Source organism: Doryrhamphus excisus, linkage group LG15, assembly GCF_037039965.1.
Source record: "Doryrhamphus excisus strain RoL-2023G ecotype Guam linkage group LG15, RoL_Dexc_Guam_v1.1, whole genome shotgun sequence".
NCBI classification, from domain to species: Eukaryota; Metazoa; Chordata; class Actinopteri; order Syngnathiformes; family Syngnathidae; genus Doryrhamphus; species Doryrhamphus excisus.
In genome coordinates this window covers 12,062,681-12,080,215 of record NC_136371.1, presented here as the reverse complement: position 1 = coordinate 12,080,215, position 17,535 = coordinate 12,062,681, and the positions used below count along the sequence as shown (strand labels likewise).

Genomic DNA, 17,535 nt, shown 5'->3' with positions numbered 1-17,535 from the left:
TGACTTGTGGGCCGCATTGAGTTAACAAAATTGTCCGGGGGGCCAGAACATATATTTAACACATACACACTATTTTATGCTTATAATTTTTCTTGAATTATTTGTCTAATTTTAACTGTAAAAGTGTTATATTACCAGCTGTATGATTCTTTTTCAGGAGCACTTTAAACATCAGACCACATCAAACTATGTAATTTAATTTTACTAAATAAAACATCCGACTTACAAGTCATGTTGCCAGTTTGTATGTTAAAAGTTGAAATACTGACAAAGCAACTGGTGGGCTGGATTCAAACGCTTGGTGGGCCGCATGTGGCCCCCAGGCCGTAGTTTGCCCACCCCTGCTGTTCACCATGCAATCATTCCCTGTCTGCAATATAGGCCTCTTGACTTGAAAAAATTGATTTTATTTCCAAGTAAATATGATGGAAGAAATAATAATGTGGGCGGTCTGGTATGCAGGTCATGTCTTGGTAAAAGTGTGCACCATCTTTCTTCACCTGTGGCATTTCTTTATCTGCAGGAGCCGCCGTGTGGGGACAGGACCTCCCATCGGGCCCTCACGGCTGCACTGATGGCAGCTGCTACCCTGCCACGGGAAACCTCTTGATTGGACGGGCCATGAACCTGAGCGCCACCTCCACCTGCGGCCTGGACGGTCCTGAGCACTACTGCATCGTCAGCCATCTTCAGGTCAGCATCTTCATATGTTTCTCGCTTTGGTGTGGTTTCAGTGAGAAACATGGAATCAGCTTTCATTCCTTTCCTCCATTGGCCAACATTTTGGAATTTCTTCTTCTAGGTTTGGTCCAATATTTAAGAAGTAATTGTACCTCGTTATTATATCATTATTATGAGTGTTTCCCACCGTAAAAATACAGTTTAAAATGACCTAAGTAGCTCGGATGTCAACTTATTGTTATCCCCTTTTTTTTTTTTCATCTTGACTATGTTGAATGACACATCTCCTATATCATGTATTCTTCTTACAGGCGTTTTTTTAATCCTTTTGTTAGTCATCTCGCTTGTCCGGATTAAGGCAGCGATGTCGGCACACTCCTCTAGAGTTAGCATCACAAGCTATGGTCAGGAATATTCCCAAAAAATGTAAAACTCCGGTAGCAAAAGACAGAGCTTTTCCGTAAACAGGAAGTGACAGCTTGTAAAATATACTGTTATCCTTTTTGGAGATGTCTTGTTTTTCATGCTTGTCTGTTACGAAAAGGAATGTTTATTCTTCACTTGTCCATCTATCTCCACTCTTCCATCGTCATTGTTTGTATTTCCATGGGCACGCCTTCCAACCATTCCGGGTTGGCTCCCATTCAACAATTGGCACCAAACAGTTCTGGGAGTAGTGCTCGTAGTAGACGGCTTGGAAAGATTGTTCTTGTCAATGAAGCCTGACGTGTATTTCATCATGTACATGCACATGCGTATCCGTGCAACACAAGTACATACTTGTACTTCCATGCCTGAGGGCAGCCGTGTGTGACTTCCAGGTGAACATGACTGACGGGCGATGATTGCAGAGGCCCCCCACTCCTGTCCGGGGGAGGGTGTGCTGTCACAGCATCAATCCAGCCCGGGGTTATGGTTAGCCGGATAAATGATGCTTTGGACAAGCACATGTCTATGAAAAACTGTGACTTGGAAACATTTGGATTATTCTTTCAATCATTTCTTACGGAATTGTCGAGATGAGATGCATTCACCACAGCCGCAGCACCATTTTAACATCTTTACAGCCAGCCTCAGCTTCATCGCCCTTCATCAACCTAATCAACTGGGCTGGATTCCACCTCTTCTTGTGCCAGCACCCCTCTTTAGGGCCCCCATCTGATTCTGTCCCCACTGAACCCTCTTCACTTTGCATGTCCACCTCTTTCTCTTGTGTCCCCTGTTCTCTCACAAACACTTTCATTCTCCACTTCCATGGCCCCCTTCTTCTCTTCATGCACGCCTGCCAATTGGATGCACTCTGACTATAATAATAATCATATGTCAATCATACAACTGCAATTTTGAGTAAGGACCTCAAACAATGCACAACGATGAGCCAATTCAAGAAACAATACAAGCAGTTGATGTTCGCTAAATACAAGGATGAAGAGTCTTGAACCAGTCATGATGTGCTATACATATCACTATATTGACACTTACTATGGTACCCATTATGTCATTGGATGGTCATATCACCTTGTACTTTGGTACGGGACATAAAATTACAAAATAAAAAAAAAAAAAACAAAAACTGACAAACTTAAACTGTATTACGGAAAGCAGGAAGTGAACTAATGTAATGGTTATTGATTGTAAAAGTACCAAATGAAGGGGCAGGATTTAATAAGCTTTGCTTCTTCCTACTCCTTTTGGACATGTGGAACTGTGAACTGATTATGGGATGCACTCAATTGTAATCTGATGCATGTTCAAATGAAATAAAACCATTACCATTACCATTTTCACAGGCATGGTACACCACTCGGTTATTAAGATCATTTCAAATCAACAGTTTGAAACATGTATGAGAGTTACACAATAGTGTTCTCATCAGCAACAAGTCTACTCTGACATCTATTATATTGTAACTACTGTAACTATTTGCTATGTCCCATAACGGGCCGGGTTACCGATAATTATCAGCATGAAAATGTGATAAGTGTGACCACTACTGGCTCCGTGAGGGTCAGCAGGAAGGCAGCGGATGCGGCTGGAGGGGCCCAGCAGAGGGGGGGGGCAAACCTGCTTTTTATTCAAGTTTTCAAGTACAAGTAATGACTCACACAAGTCATTCCACTTCCTGTCAGTCTTGATGTGTGGAAGACGATGGACGTGCTTCTATGGTTTGTGGTGTCACGTGGTTCCGTCTGTGAGGCGTTCACAGTGCCTTGTGTATTACATTTACATTACTTTTGCTGGTTACCAATTAAGTCCATATTTTCGTTTTCCACTTCCGGTAGCTGGACTAGTCTTAGATAATACCTCTGCTACCAAGAGAACCAACTTTTTTATTTTATTTTAATGTCAACAGGAGTCGGACAAATGTTTTGAGTGTAACTCCCAGCATCCGTATGACTCGTACCGCCACAGAAACAGCCATCGCATCGACAATGTCATCTACCTCATGGAACGCAACGGAGACAACACCTGGTGGCAGTCTGCTAACGGTACTCTCATATTGTCGTAGTACTTGTCCTTGCCCAAACTTACTAGTAGTACAAGTTGTAAGTGTACATGTAGAATGTCCATCCATCAATGGAGGTAATGATGGAGACAATGGGATACGTTCAGTTCACATTCCATGCCATTATTATGCAATTATCCAACTATTACTTCTACTGTACTATTGTAAAGCAGTTCCCCATGCATGATGTTGCATTGTGTTGCTCACTCAGGAGAGGAGACTGTCAGCATTCGACTGAACCTGGAAGCTGAATTCCACTTCACACATCTCATCATGAAGTTTAAGGTACTCCAAATACATACTTCCGAGTACTTCAAGTGTCTGGGTGCATATTAAGACATGGTCATTCTTCATTGTAATGTGAACATCACCAATTTAAGAATAGAAATTCCTGCTTTCCATTAGTTGGTGAATATACGACTATGGTTGTCGTGGCGTCGTCAACCATTGGCCGATGTGCGGCTAGTGTTTTATAACAAAACAAAAACATCTCAATCCATGAGATGGGAGACTTATGCTTTTTGTACATGCATACTTGTACAGTAGAATTATTGTGACTTTTGGTCTAAAACTTAACTCATTGACTGCCAGCCGTTTTCAGGGACTTTTTGGGCGTTGTTGCTAAACTTTGAAGACCCACAGAATGTTGATTTTTAGGACTACATAACTATTCAAACTATGAAAAGAAACTTTAGACTCATCAGAGAAAATAGTTTGTTTCTAGCCTTTTGGTGTCTTTATAAATCAGCGGTTAACATGGGGTGGTTTCAGTGAAAACACCTGATTTTTACCAAAAAAGAGAAGCAAACGGTGACTGACGCCCATATGTTTTGTTTTAGCGACATCTCAAACATCTGAACAGTTCTTTACTTTTGTGAAACAATAAAAACAAAACAGGATCAAAGGTTTTGCTTACAAAATTACGACACTTATTCTTATTATTATGTAACCCCAAATCTAACACAAGCTAATTATCTACTGTAAGTTCAGATGTGTACGTGTGTGTGCACGTCTACTTGTGGGAACAGCACCAACAGTGTCACCAATGCCCCCCCCCCCATCCTTGGCGATGGTGACAAATCCCCAGCCAGACAAACCCTGTGCCAGTTTAAGGCCTACCCTGCCTACCCTACGCCTGTGTTTTTGTCTCTGCTGGATTCCTGGCCATTTTCCTCTGTCGGCGCACATTTCAGCAACTTCCATCTTCTTCATGTCCAAGCTGCTGCTGCCGATCGGAGGAAAATAGAACCGATGCCCGCTACTGGGACAGAAATGCAATGTCTGAAGTTCACACACAAGAAGCACAAGACTGTGATCTGCAGCCCCCATGAACAAAAGCTGATAAACTCGCTCGTCTGCAGACTTTCCGGCCGGCAGCCATGATCATCGAGCGTTCGGCTGATTTTGGACGTTCGTGGAGACCCTACCGCTACTTTGCCGCCAACTGCACCAAGACCTTCCCGGGCATCACCGCCAACGGCTTGCGCCACATCAATGATGTCATCTGTGAGGAGCGCTACTCTGACATTGAGCCTTCCACCAACGGGGAGGTAAGCGGGGGAATGTTTGCTAATATAGCGGGTTTGGGAAATGTGGAACCAGGTCAACGTTTATTTAAAAAGCAAGAACTTTGTTACACCAGTGCGTCTTTATGGCCATTTACAACACATCTGCCCCCAGTGGGGGCATGACAGAAAAGAATTAACAAGCACTGCTTAGCAATAATAATAATCAATAATGATAATAATGATCAAGTCATATGACTTTTTAATGACAGAAGAAGGTTGTCAAGCTCTGGTTCTCCTTGGCACTGGCGCCAGCCATGCCTCCCCCTCGCCAAAGAAGAACACCATGAGCACTTCCTCGCTATCAGGCAACCAAATATTTCAAAGTTATAGCTGAGGACACAAGCAAGATAGCTGAGGACACAAAATACATATAATTTAAGACTAGAGCTGTCCTATCTGGTCTGACTGGTGTGTGTGTGTGTCTCACCTCGTCTTTGAGCATGAATAGAATGAACCGGTACCTGCTCAGATGGGAGGCGGAACATCTTTGAAGACAACCTGTACATTCCAGCTGCCATCCATTGAGAACCCTGACCTTTATGAATGAGAATACATTGACAGGCAGCCAACATACAGTATCTACCTGAACATCATGAAAGAAGTGTTTCTGTGTGTGTGTGTGTTTGGGGGCGCTGGAAACGTAGCCTTGTATTTCCTGGTAGCGTCCTGCCTGGTGCGCCAGAAGAGATGGTCTCCATGGAAACGTCAGCACATTATGATGTTCTTTACATATGACCCTCAATGGAAAAAGTGTTTTACAGCATGAGTTGACACGCGTGTGTGTGTGTTTCTATGCAAGGTGATTTATAAAGTGCTGGATCCTGCCATTCACGTGAAAGACCCTTACAGCTTGGACATCCAAGGTGATGAATTTATTATCTCTCATATTGTGTTGTTACTGTCATGTATTGCTACCATCTAGTACTCTAGTACTATGGAGCTTAGTAGAGAACAGTATGTACGCACTAGTGTATTCCTTGGCTGCAAAAGTCCTTTAGAATCGTATCATTATTGATCATAAATAATGCTCACCAAGTTATTTTTAACTTTTAATCGTGATTTGGAGTGCATGAGAAAGTTGAAAGGACACCCTAGCTCATGTGTGAACACGCTTAAAGCACAGCCCCAACAGAACCGATGTTGTAATGATGAGTGGACTGTAGGCAACAGTACCACATGTGGGACATGCGGTGACCCTCATACATTTTTAGAGCTAGATAAAGCTGCCGGATGTTCATGTCATACTTCATATGCAGCTACTGCCATCTTGTGGAGGTTGTAGAAGCTACATCAGGAAGTTGCTGACAGTCAATTGTCTTTGACTAATAGAGACCCAGGCCATGATTTGCTTTTGTAGACCGCATACCAGGCGCTATTGGGGTCTGAGGAGTTAAATACAGCATTTAACCTACAGCGTAAATGTTGTCTTATGTGGCGTTCAGGGTGTAGCATTAATGGAAATGCTGTATGACGAATGAATGGGTGAAAATCTGGCTTTCTACGTAGAACTCCTGAGAATCACCAACCTGCGCATCAACTTCACCAAGCTGAACACTCTGGGAGACGACCTGCTGGACAGACGCTCTGACGTGCTGCAAAAGTATTACTACGCCATCTATGAGCTGGTGGTCCGAGGCAGCTGCTTCTGCTATGGACACGCGTCCGAGTGCGCCCCCGTGCCTGGGGTATACTCGCGGGAAAACGGCATGGTGGGGTTTCCTTTCATTCATCTTTGCATGCGTTTTAGTTCAAAAGTGTTCCAGTCTGCTTGCACCGGGCCAAGTGGGGCAGTGGCATTCATTTCCAATTCAACGGGTTAGGATTGTTGCTACAATGTGACGAGGAAGAGAATGGACTACATTGCCATCTACATGTGTGCAGATCCATGGCCGTTGCGTCTGCAAACACAACACAGAGGGTCTGAACTGCGAGCGTTGCCATGATTTCCACCACGACCTTCCATGGAGGCCGGCTGAGGTGGAAAACCCGCACGCCTGTCGAGGTAGCAACACACAAGCACTGCAAAATTTCCAATTCGTCTTGTTAGAGCCATTCCAATAATTTGTTATGTAATCGTGGAATATTATATCTTAACCACATTGGGGGTCAGGCAGAAAATCGACACAACATTGTCATATATATTTCTAATCGCAACGGAAAAAGACACTAACCGAGGTTGCACTGTAACTTGTGCTATTCCTTAGAGTGTAATTGCAACGGCCACTCCAGCCAGTGTCACTTTGACATGGCCGTGTATTTGGCCACGGGCAACGTGAGCGGGGGCGTGTGTGATGACTGCCAGCACAACACCATGGGACGCAAGTGCGAGACCTGCAAGCCTTTCTACTACCAAGACCCCAACAGGGATGTCAGAGACCCGCAGGTTTGTCTCGGTGAGTTGCTGCCTTGCTCATTTACAACAAAGACACAACACATTTTCTCTTTGCATTCAGAAAATACTCAAATAAAACGTCTTATTCAGACATTGTAGACCCGTCTGTACTGAGGTTTGACATATCCTCTTTACAACTCACAATGGGGCTTACAGCACAGGAAGGCAACTCACGGCACGTGGGCCAAATGCTGCCCGCTACACCACCATACAAAAGGTAACTTTTTAGGGTTAGAGGTAGGTCTGCGGCCTTCAGCTGTCACTGGAAAGTTTGCAACCAGGAGGAGAATTGGTTCGTCCAAGGCCCAGTCCGTGGTGCCATCTCGGGATCGGGGATGAGGTCCTGCCCCATGAGGCGTTCAAGTACCCTCTGGTCTTGTTCACGAGTGAGGGTAGGATGGATAGATGGATTGGTGCGATGTCTGCAGTGATGTCGACTCTGCATCAGCCCGTCATGAAGAGGGAGCTGAGCCCAAAGGCGAAGCTCAACGTTCACCTCCCCTATGGTCATGAGCGTTGGGTAGTGAGCAAAGGACCAAAATGGCTGTTCCTCTGCACTGAGTAGGCAGAACGGGTGGCTGGTTAGGATGAGGATGTTCAGGGCACATCTGTCTATCTGTCAGGCAGGAGGTGGCCTGGGATCTCCTCAGGATCCACCAGGAGGAACTGGTCCATGCTCCTTGACTTCAGATAGGCAGAAGATGGATAGGTCAATTCCATAATTGGAAAATTGATATAAAAACACATGTTAAATCACATTTTACCAAGCATTTGAATACTCATATTTAATAAAAATAATAAAAATATTTACTATATTTTGTGAAAAATGTCTCAAATAAAAACAAACCTGAAATTGTCAGCCATGATTTGTGTGTCTTCCAGCCTGTGACTGCGACCCGGTGGGTTCCTTGGAGGGAGGGATGTGTGATGGCCACACGGATCCAGACATGGGAATGATCTCTGGACAGTGTCGTTGCAAAGCCAACGTCAAAGGCTTGCGCTGTGACGTCTGCAAGGAGGGTTTCTACGGCCTCAGCCACAACGACCCGCTGGGTTGTCAGCGTACGTAGTGTGTGTGTGTGTGTGTGTGTGTGCGTGTGTGTGTGGTGTGAGCTACAGCATGTACATATGGTAGGTCATTCTCCTGAAAGGGTTACCAAAAGCCTGACATAGCAAGCAAACTGAGTTACTTTCTAATCAGTTTGCATATTGCTTGAAAAGTATTGCTTGAAAAGTGGGTTCGGCAGTAGGCTGTAAGTCTTTGGGAAAGGTCGGGAGTGTGACCGATCACAGCGGAGTGACCGTGCCTGGAGGTGGGTTGTGGGTGAAATAAATTAATAATCCAAGGAAATCCACCTGAAATTGTGGAACATCTAGGAAGCCTTCTGTGCGGGTTGTGGTGTGTAGCTGCACCTCAACACAAAGATGAGTCCTTTTAAAAGGCACAATGGCATATTCTCAAAAAATATATATTTCCCTTGTCTTTTCGTGGCCCCCAGCATGCAACTGTGACCCTCGAGGTATCATCATGATGGGATCCCCATGCGATCAGATCAGCGGTGACTGCTCGTGTAAAAGATACGTCACTGGCCGCTACTGCAACGAGTGTCTGGTTTGTAGTATTCTGCTTCTTCCAGTCTTCTTCAATCCCATACCATATGTTTTCATGTGTTTGTTACTTCATTTGCAGCCAGAATTCTGGGGTCTCAGCAATGACCTGGGTGGCTGTAGAACATGTGACTGTGATGTGGGTGGAGCCGTCAACAACAGGTACTCAAGCGACCCCTTTAACAAGTATACTTGGTATACTACGTATACTCAGTTCCTGACAATAGAAATAAGTGGTGGGACTCTGATTTTGACTGATGACCGTGAAAAACCATGATTGGAATACGTGGGTCAATGGCCATCACCGTGACTCGTTCTATTGCAGTCTGCAGAGAAGCTTATAAAGCAGGGGTCGGGAACCTTTTTGGCTAAGAGAGCCATGAAGGCCAGATATTTTAAAATGTGTATCTATGAGAGCCATATACATTTTTTTAAACATTGAATGCAATAAAATGTGTGCATTTTTATGTAAGACCAACAGTTTTAGATATAATGGGCTCTAATTACGTAGACCAGGCACACTACCCCACGCCAACGGGGTGTGGCCAGCAAACTTTTGTGAGCAGTGCAGTGTCTAATAATAAATCAAATACTTGTTGCCATTAATACAACTTCTGCTGCTGCATAATTTTGCACCATACTCAGTATATTTCATTCTTTTGGCCATCTTTGCCAGAAGGCTTGGTTCTGCAGCTTTAGCTAGGTGACTATTTGACTAAAGGAGAAAAGTTTATATTTACATGTTGACATCTCAATGACCGAGGTAGACTACCGCATTACCCAGTAATAATCGAGTTTTGGTGTTTGACCTGGAAAATATCAGGAAAGATGGATATGGTTGGCCGTATTGCAGTAGAAAATAGATGGACGAATTAAAATGCATCAAAAAGTTGTTGATTTTTAATATTTTTAACAGTCATTTCTGTGATGTTTACTTTAAAATGTTAGCAAAAATACATTTTTATTGTGGTAAGAAATGCTTGAGAGCCAGATACAGTCATCAAAAGAGCCCTACCTGGCTCCCGAGCCATAGGTTCCCTACCTCTGTTATAAAGGGTGTAGCTACTCTGTCGCTGTGTAAGCTGTGCTGGTGTGTGGCAGCAAACCCAACATGTCTGCCGTCCGGTAACACATTCCACCAAAACTATCAGACGGGGTGACAATGAAAAGCTTTCATTTACTTTACTGGCATTTGAAGAACAGGCATTAGACAGAATATGGAGAGTTTTATTAAAAATAATTTTTGAAAAATTAAAATTGAAAATATTTTTGAATAAATACCTATTTTGGCGGCACTTGGAATTCTCCCATTTTTATGATGCATATGTGTTCCTCTTTTGAACGCATATTGTTTTGAGAAACCAAACTCTACTTAAATGACCCCAGGAACTAAACTGAACTACACTCCTCGTCCCGGACCTCCACAGAAGTGGAGTCATTAAAAAAAATCAAAATCCACCTTTTGAATGAGTTGATTTTGTCTGTTGTCCAAGATGCATGATGGAGAACGGACAGTGTGACTGCAGGAGGCATCTGATTGGTCGACAGTGTTCAGAGGTGCAGCCCGGCTACTTCTGCGCCCCGCTCGACTACTACAAGTACGAGGCCGAGGGGGCCGCTGGACACTCGCCCATCGACTCCTCACTCCCGGTAAGCATTTTGTCAAAACTTTTTCTCATCTTGTATCTTCTCCGGCCTTCAAGCTGCGTCTAGCTTGTGTAGCTGAAATGTTCCATCACAGATGACATGACTGAGAGAAGTATAAAGGGACTTTCTTTGTGCACCAGTACCTGTTGGTGCCAAGACCAGAACAGAGTAACATTTACTATTAAGTAGTGCTGGTGAAATCTTTAACCACATCACCTCAGGACATCCTCAGGGTTTTTTTACTGGTCTTTTGCTTTTATTTTAGGGTAAAGTTCGTCCTCAGGCTGAGACGGACTGCGTGCAACACCTCAGCAACCAGCTGAGACGACACAGGCGTCACCGCCGCATCACCAACCCACAGCAGCACCGAGCAGCGCTGAGGCGAATACGCCAGCTTCAGCAGACGGTAGGGTCATCGTTGTACATGTGCGTGTACATTGGAAAGGTATACTGCAGTATTTATGATTTTGTATACATTGGTGTGAAAAAGTGTTTGCCGCCTTCCTCATTTCTTTTTTGTTTGTTTTTGTCACAAATGTAAATATTACTCAATGACAACACGTGATTCACTTTTTGTGGAAAACGCCACATTCTCCTTCAGCAGAATTCATGCTTCCATTTATCACAGCAAAACAGCCCCAGAACCATCACACTACCACCACCATATTTGACTCTTCTTTTTCCTCAAATGCCAGATGTATCGGGACACCTTCCAAAAGGTTAACAGCCTTAATGTTTTGGTCTTGGAACTGGTTTTGGCCCAGTGTCTTTCTGATGGTACTGACCTTAACTGAGGCGAGTGAGGCCTGCACTTCTTTGGATGTTGTTGTGGGGTCTTTTGTGACCTCTGGGATGATTTGTGGCTGCGCTCTTGGGGTCATTTTGGTCGTCCGGCTGCTCCTGGGAAGGTTCATCACTGTCCCGTGTTTTGGCATTTGTTGATAATGGCTCTCACTGTGGTTGGCTGGAGTCCCAATGCATTAGAAATGGCTTTAGAACCTTGTCCACACTGGTAGATCTTAAATCATCCCACTTTTTCACACAGGAACATGTAGCTTTGCATTTTTTCTCCCTTCATCATCAAAAGTGCATCAAGTTGTGTTGTCATTGACTAAGATTTGCATTTTCTTGTAGCTCCCTTTGCGATGCTCTAATATATTTGGAACACCCGAGTGCGGAAAAAGCGAGTTTTTGTCATGTGTCTCAAAAGTCTGACTTTTTGTGAGACCATGAATACCTCCTGGCTGAGTTCTGACTGGTGATTGGATGAATGCATGGAAGGCAGGGGAAGATGGTGAGACATTTTTGTCATCGGCCTTGAAAGGCGTTTCAGCATACGCCAGTTGCATGTTTTTTTAATGCAAACCGGCTGAAATTGATTGGTGGCCGATGGATCAGAGCATGCCACATACGAGCGCGTTGTAGATTAGATCCCGATGATATGAGATATCTGGGGCCGATACTGGGGGCTGAAAACAATTTTGGAGATATATATACTGCACATGAACATAAACTCTTTGAATACTTCAAATACCACTCAACACAAAGAAACAGAAAGCTACTAAATTCATGAAAACATCTTTCCAATATCAAGCAGGTACTCTGCCAGAGACAGAAAATAGTTCCTCAATTGTAGATATGATGAACTCCACGTTTATTACTCATACACAAGCATTGACATTGTAGATGTAAAGCTGATCAGACACATTATTTCCATCTTTCCCAGCCGGACGTTAGGAGCGTTTATAGAGAGATCAGTCTGGGTCACACAGTGACCTGGACCGGTCCTGGTTTTGCTCGAGTGAAGGACGGTGCAGGTCTGGTGTTCACCATTGACAACATCCCGTACGGCATGGACTACGACATCATGATCCGCTACGAACCTGAGGTTTGTACACTGAATTGACGGTTTTGTCAAAGTCTTTGAAACTAAACATTGTTTGTGCAGTCGACAGAGGACTGGGAGGCCATCGTTAGCATAACGTCTGTCAACCTTCCTTCCAGTCTGCGCTGTGGAAACCTTCTTCCAACTGAGCAGCTTTACACCGTCACCTTGCCGCACAGCAACAGGTAACAACTAGAGATACCACGAGACAATCTGCCGGTGGTTTGGATGGCGGTTTGGCTATACGCTGCTGCATGTGTGTGGGCGTGCATGCCCTGGCTGTCAAAGTCATCCCTGTGACGTAATGTCCCACTTCCCATGAGGGACAGTCTTCCCCAAAGCTGACGACAAGGGAGGCATCCATACGGCATCCCGCTTCTGCAGCTTGGCTTCTTTTTGCACGGCTCCACTTCAACTTTAAGTGCTGCAGCGGTCTCAAATGGCGGCTCCAATTAGTAGCTGTATTCCATGGATGTGTGATTCCCGCCAAAACTGTCTCTTTTAACTTATTCCACCCACAGCTCGCCTCCGGCTGTGATTGGTCCCCGAACCCCACATTCTGATATAGTGGTAATAGGAGTTAATGATAAATGATTAAAGTCTTTGGAGACCTAAGTGTTTTGCGCTACTGGTAGATCATGCGCTGGCTGGAGACTCCTGACTTACCGTGTATGAGCTCAAAGAGTAGGCTCCTCCAACCTCGCCTGCCCGAGGCGGAGCACTCATTGTTGGACACACTTTGTCAGAGGCACCGCTGGTGCCGTGGAGCTCAGAAGCCGCACGCGAGCTCACTGTGTGGACGCACAGCGTGACCGACACTAATGCACCTTTCCTGGCGAACCTTGGAACCGAGCGTTTTGAGCCATCCAATCTTCTTTCAGGGCTCACTTCCAAATGTGCAAATCTCATGATCTGAAACGTTGGCATGGTTTAAGCACGAGCCGTCCCTTTCTGAGCTGATTGTCATGTGTGTGTGTTCTTGACTATAGTGTGTTCATATTGTTGCAGGTACATCCAGATGCCTAGGCCCTTCTGTTTTGAGCCAAGTAATCGCTATGTGGTTGCCGTCCGCTTCCAGCGCCATGGAGTAACACACCGACACCTCACCGCCTTCATTCTCATCGACTCTGTAAGAGGACCACCACCCGCTCTGTTCATTACTACTTCAGCCTACCTCACTGAAGAAACAAAGGAAATGCTTGGAAAATTAGTGATAGGCCAATATTGGGGCTGTCAAAAATAGTGATCCAACCTGATTTAAAAAAATTAATCAATTGACAGTGCATAATAAATATAGGTGAAATATATCTCTGCATGTTGGCCAAGTATCCTTTGATTGTCATCGTCTACATAATTGATGAGTATAAATTACACACTAATGCTGTCTTTCAACAGTTGGTGCTGATCCCCAAATACACAGAACTTCCTGGTTTCCACGGCAACGAAATTGCAGCCGAGGTGAGACGAGAGGAGATGATCCGCTACATGTGTCTGGACTCCTTCATGATCACGCCGATGCCCACCCTGGCCGACATGTGTTCCAAACTCATCTGCAGCATCTCAGCAATCCTTCACGACGGCGCCTTGCGTGAGGACACCGGTCACACCGTAGATGTTTATAGAACATTGGGCAATGTTGCCATCACTTTTGTCTCCTCCAGCCTGCCAGTGTGATCCCCAAGGTTCCCTTTTGGGCGAGTGCAATCGCATGGGAGGTCAGTGCCACTGTAAGGCCAACGTGATTGGTCGACAGTGTGACCAGTGTGCTCCAGGAACCTACGGCTTTGGAGGCAATGGTTGCACTGGTGAGTCACTTGTATGAAAAGTTGTGATTTGTCCACTACAAACTGTAAATAAAGTGTGACAACTTTGGGTTATGTCTTTAGTTACCCCTCCAATGGATATATTGTTCTTTTCCAGCCTGTGACTGCCATCCGGAAGGTTCTCTGAGCCACCAGTGCGACCCGGTGAGTGGCCAGTGCCAATGCCGGCAGGGAGCCAGCGGACGCCGGTGCTCCGACTGCCAGACGGGCCAATGGGGCTTCCCCAGCTGTAGCCCCTGTCAGTGCAACGGCCACTCGGACGTCTGTGACCCCCAAACGGGCGAGTGTCAAGAATGCCGGGACTACACGACCGGGCGCCTTTGTGAACTGTAAGCGGTACATTGACATTGTACCTGATGGCACAAAGGTGGTCCATAACCTCGCTTGCTCATCCCAGGTGTCAGGATGGATTCTTTGGGAACCCGGCGCTTGGCTCAGGGGACCATTGTCGCCCCTGCCACTGCCCCGGTAATCCCGGATCGGACCACTTTAACGGCCACTCCTGCCAAGCTGACCTCTCTTCCAGCCTCATTATGTGTAACTGCAGACCCGGCTATGCTGGTGAGATCGGGGGAGGGCTTGAGGGCGGGCTCATGCATTCTTTTTATCATCGTGTGAAAAAATAGAAAACGGTTGTGATATATTTGGGTCAAAATGAAGCCTGACTGTTTGTCATCCTCCTGATCCCATCATGCACCTTTCATGATGGAGGACATATCAGAAGTAGAGGTATAGAAGCATTCAAAAGTAATGGTAATGGTTTTATTTCATTTGAACATGCATCAGATTACAATTGAGTGCATCCCATAATCAGTTCACAGTTCCACATGTCCAAAAGGAGTAGGAAGAAGCAAAGCTTATTAAATCCTACCCCTCCATCTGGTACTTTTACAATCAGTAACTGTTACATTTGTTCACTTCCTGCCATAGTACAGTTTAAGGTTTTTTTTTTTTTTTTTTTAATAATGCACCTCGTACCGAAGTACAAGGTGATATGACCATCCAATGACATAATGGGTACCATAGTAAGTGTCAATATAGTGATATGTATAGCACATCATGACTGGTTCAAGACTCTTCATCCTTGTATTTAGCAAACATCAACTGCTTGTATTGTTTCTTGAATTGGCTCATCGTTGTGCATTGTTTGAGGTCCTTACTCAATCCATTCCATAGTTTGATTCCACATACTGAAATGCTATGGCTTTTAACGTAGTCCTAGCATATAAGTGTTTCAAATTTAGTTCTTCCCTGTGGTCATATTTCTCCTCTCAGTGAGTGCAAGGAAGAAAAGTGCAAGGATGTTTATGGAGAGACAGATTTTCTAAAAATGTACAACTTACCACTTCCCAAAACCGAGCATTGTGCCCCCATCATGGAACTGGGACATGAAGTTGTATGACATCAGCAGTCAATTACTTCCCAGCCTATGAAACGGGAGGATTTGTGTGACCTTAGGCGGGTGGAGAGAAGGGCTAGCTAGGGCAAGCTAATCTAAATGCCTTCCTGAAGAGCTATGCTCCGTTTTCCCTCCTAATGACATCTAATATTACCACTATCCTATCCTAAATGTACTTTTTTCGGATCAAAAGTACAAATCTCGGATTATCCAATAGCCATTAACCCCCGTAAATAATGTAAATACAAATCTGGTTGTCTGTTTAACGCTAGGACCACGCTGCGACCAGTGCGCCCCCGGTTACTATGGCAACCCGGAGCAATCTGGCGGCCAGTGCCTTCCATGCGAGTGCAGCGGCAACATCGACACTCAGGACCCCAAGTCATGTGACCCAAGAACAGGGCAGTGCCTCAAGTGCCTGTACCATACCGACGGGCCGTCTTGTGGACGGTGTCAGCAGGGTTACTATGGCAACGCCCTGGACCACGACTGTAGACGTAGGTTTTGGAGAAAGGTGTGTTGCACATCTTTTCTCTCCATTGAATATAATCTGTGGTCTGTTGGTGATCTCAGGTTGTACCTGCGTGACCGCTGGCACCGTCCTGTCGGCTTGTGTTGACGGACATTGCGACTGCGACCGGGAGACCGGCGCTTGCCTGTGCAGGGAGAACGTCTCTGGACGTAACTGCGACCAGTGCGCTCCGAACCACTGGAACTACGGTCAAGACCGAGGCTGTGAGCCCTGCGACTGTGACTTGCAACACTCCATGGGGACTCACTGCAATATGGTGAACCGATGGTTGATATCTTCTAATTAAGGCTAGATTTCACTAGCCTCCCAAACACAAGCTTGTTTATGACAGATGTTTGTCCTGGACAGTTCACTGGGCAGTGCCACTGTCATCCAGGCTTTGGAGGGAAGGACTGCACCGAGTGTGAGCACCTCCACTGGGGAGACCCGCGGGTGGCGTGTCAAGGTGATCAAATACGACACATCATATCATGCATATTCCAGGTGGGAGTTCTACAATGTCATGATGTCACCTCTGCTGCCTGGGCCTTCACGGGATGGGGGGGCGATACCTCCTCTGTCCCTGGGCAGGGGGGTCCTGGGGCGGAGGGGGGGGGTGTGGGGGACTGGCACTCCTGGCCGAGGGCAGGCTCCTTTCTGCTTGGTGAGGGCGGCACTGAGCCCACTGGTGGGTAGCCCCCAGCAGCAATCTGCCCTCCGGGCTGACAGCCCCGTTTCTGGTCGGGATCGCCTCTCTGTGACCCCTTGCCAATCTCCCTGGGGGGGGGGGGGGGGTATGAAAAGATACTAAAGATGAATAATAGTGGTTGGAGAGCAGATGCCATGAATACCATTGTCTTCTCCCCTCCCCAGAGTGTAACTGCCATCCTCAGGGCTCAGAAGTAGCACAGTGTGACCGCACCACCGGGGACTGTCGTTGCAAGGAAGGAGCGGCGGGCAAACGCTGCAATGAATGCGCCCGAGGTTTCACAGGCGTCTTCCCCGAGTGCGTGCGGTGTCATGCCTGCTTCCAGCTGTGGGATGACATGGTGTGCCAGATCAAACGTGACCTGGAGCACATCCAGGTGACCGCCAACAAGATCCTGGAGAGTGGTGTCACGCCGGGCGTTGGTGACACTCGCATCAAAGAGATGCAGAGGAAGCTGCAGCAGGTCCGGGATCTGATTGGCCGAGAGGACAGTGACGCGGTCCATCAGCTGCTTGGGCAGAGCATTGATGATCTCAGGTCAGCATAAATCAACCAGGACTGGACGTTCTCATCTCTTGTTTTGGGTGGTCTTCTCTGATTGTGCAGTTTTGAGCCGGTGGATAAACAAATAAACACAAGACATGACATCATTGTAATTATGTTATATTAGTCTAGCACTTGGAAACCCTCTATGTGGGAAATGTATGTTTCTATGGCTATCATCACATACTTTCTCTCTGCATAGACAATTCTGGAGAGTAATGTGTCTCTTATACACGAGTCAAACATTGTGTGCTTGTGTTTCA

At 45.8% G+C, this 17,535-nt stretch overlaps 1 protein-coding gene across 2 annotated transcripts in view; it reads left to right on the top strand.

Moving 5' to 3' along the window:
- Positions 1 to 17,535, top strand: part of lamb2l (laminin, beta 2-like) — a 34,238-nt gene that overhangs the window by 10,678 nt on the left and 6,025 nt on the right. For both annotated transcript variants that reach the window (XM_058051130.2, XM_058051131.2), the window contains exons 3-26: positions 524 to 693; positions 3,035 to 3,170; positions 3,399 to 3,472; positions 4,549 to 4,737; positions 5,555 to 5,618; positions 6,262 to 6,464; positions 6,637 to 6,757; positions 6,960 to 7,148; positions 8,030 to 8,209; positions 8,647 to 8,759; positions 8,838 to 8,917; positions 10,249 to 10,405; positions 10,668 to 10,808; positions 12,129 to 12,290; positions 12,351 to 12,472; positions 13,296 to 13,416; positions 13,683 to 13,875; positions 13,949 to 14,092; positions 14,208 to 14,439; positions 14,508 to 14,671; positions 15,782 to 16,006; positions 16,083 to 16,297; positions 16,390 to 16,486; positions 16,894 to 17,266. In XM_058051130.2, the coding sequence (XP_057907113.2) occupies positions 524 to 693; positions 3,035 to 3,170; positions 3,399 to 3,472; positions 4,549 to 4,737; positions 5,555 to 5,618; positions 6,262 to 6,464; positions 6,637 to 6,757; positions 6,960 to 7,148; positions 8,030 to 8,209; positions 8,647 to 8,759; positions 8,838 to 8,917; positions 10,249 to 10,405; positions 10,668 to 10,808; positions 12,129 to 12,290; positions 12,351 to 12,472; positions 13,296 to 13,416; positions 13,683 to 13,875; positions 13,949 to 14,092; positions 14,208 to 14,439; positions 14,508 to 14,671; positions 15,782 to 16,006; positions 16,083 to 16,297; positions 16,390 to 16,486; positions 16,894 to 17,266 (3,865 nt within the window). The remainder of the gene's footprint in view (positions 1 to 523; positions 694 to 3,034; positions 3,171 to 3,398; positions 3,473 to 4,548; positions 4,738 to 5,554; positions 5,619 to 6,261; positions 6,465 to 6,636; positions 6,758 to 6,959; positions 7,149 to 8,029; positions 8,210 to 8,646; positions 8,760 to 8,837; positions 8,918 to 10,248; positions 10,406 to 10,667; positions 10,809 to 12,128; positions 12,291 to 12,350; positions 12,473 to 13,295; positions 13,417 to 13,682; positions 13,876 to 13,948; positions 14,093 to 14,207; positions 14,440 to 14,507; positions 14,672 to 15,781; positions 16,007 to 16,082; positions 16,298 to 16,389; positions 16,487 to 16,893; positions 17,267 to 17,535) is intronic.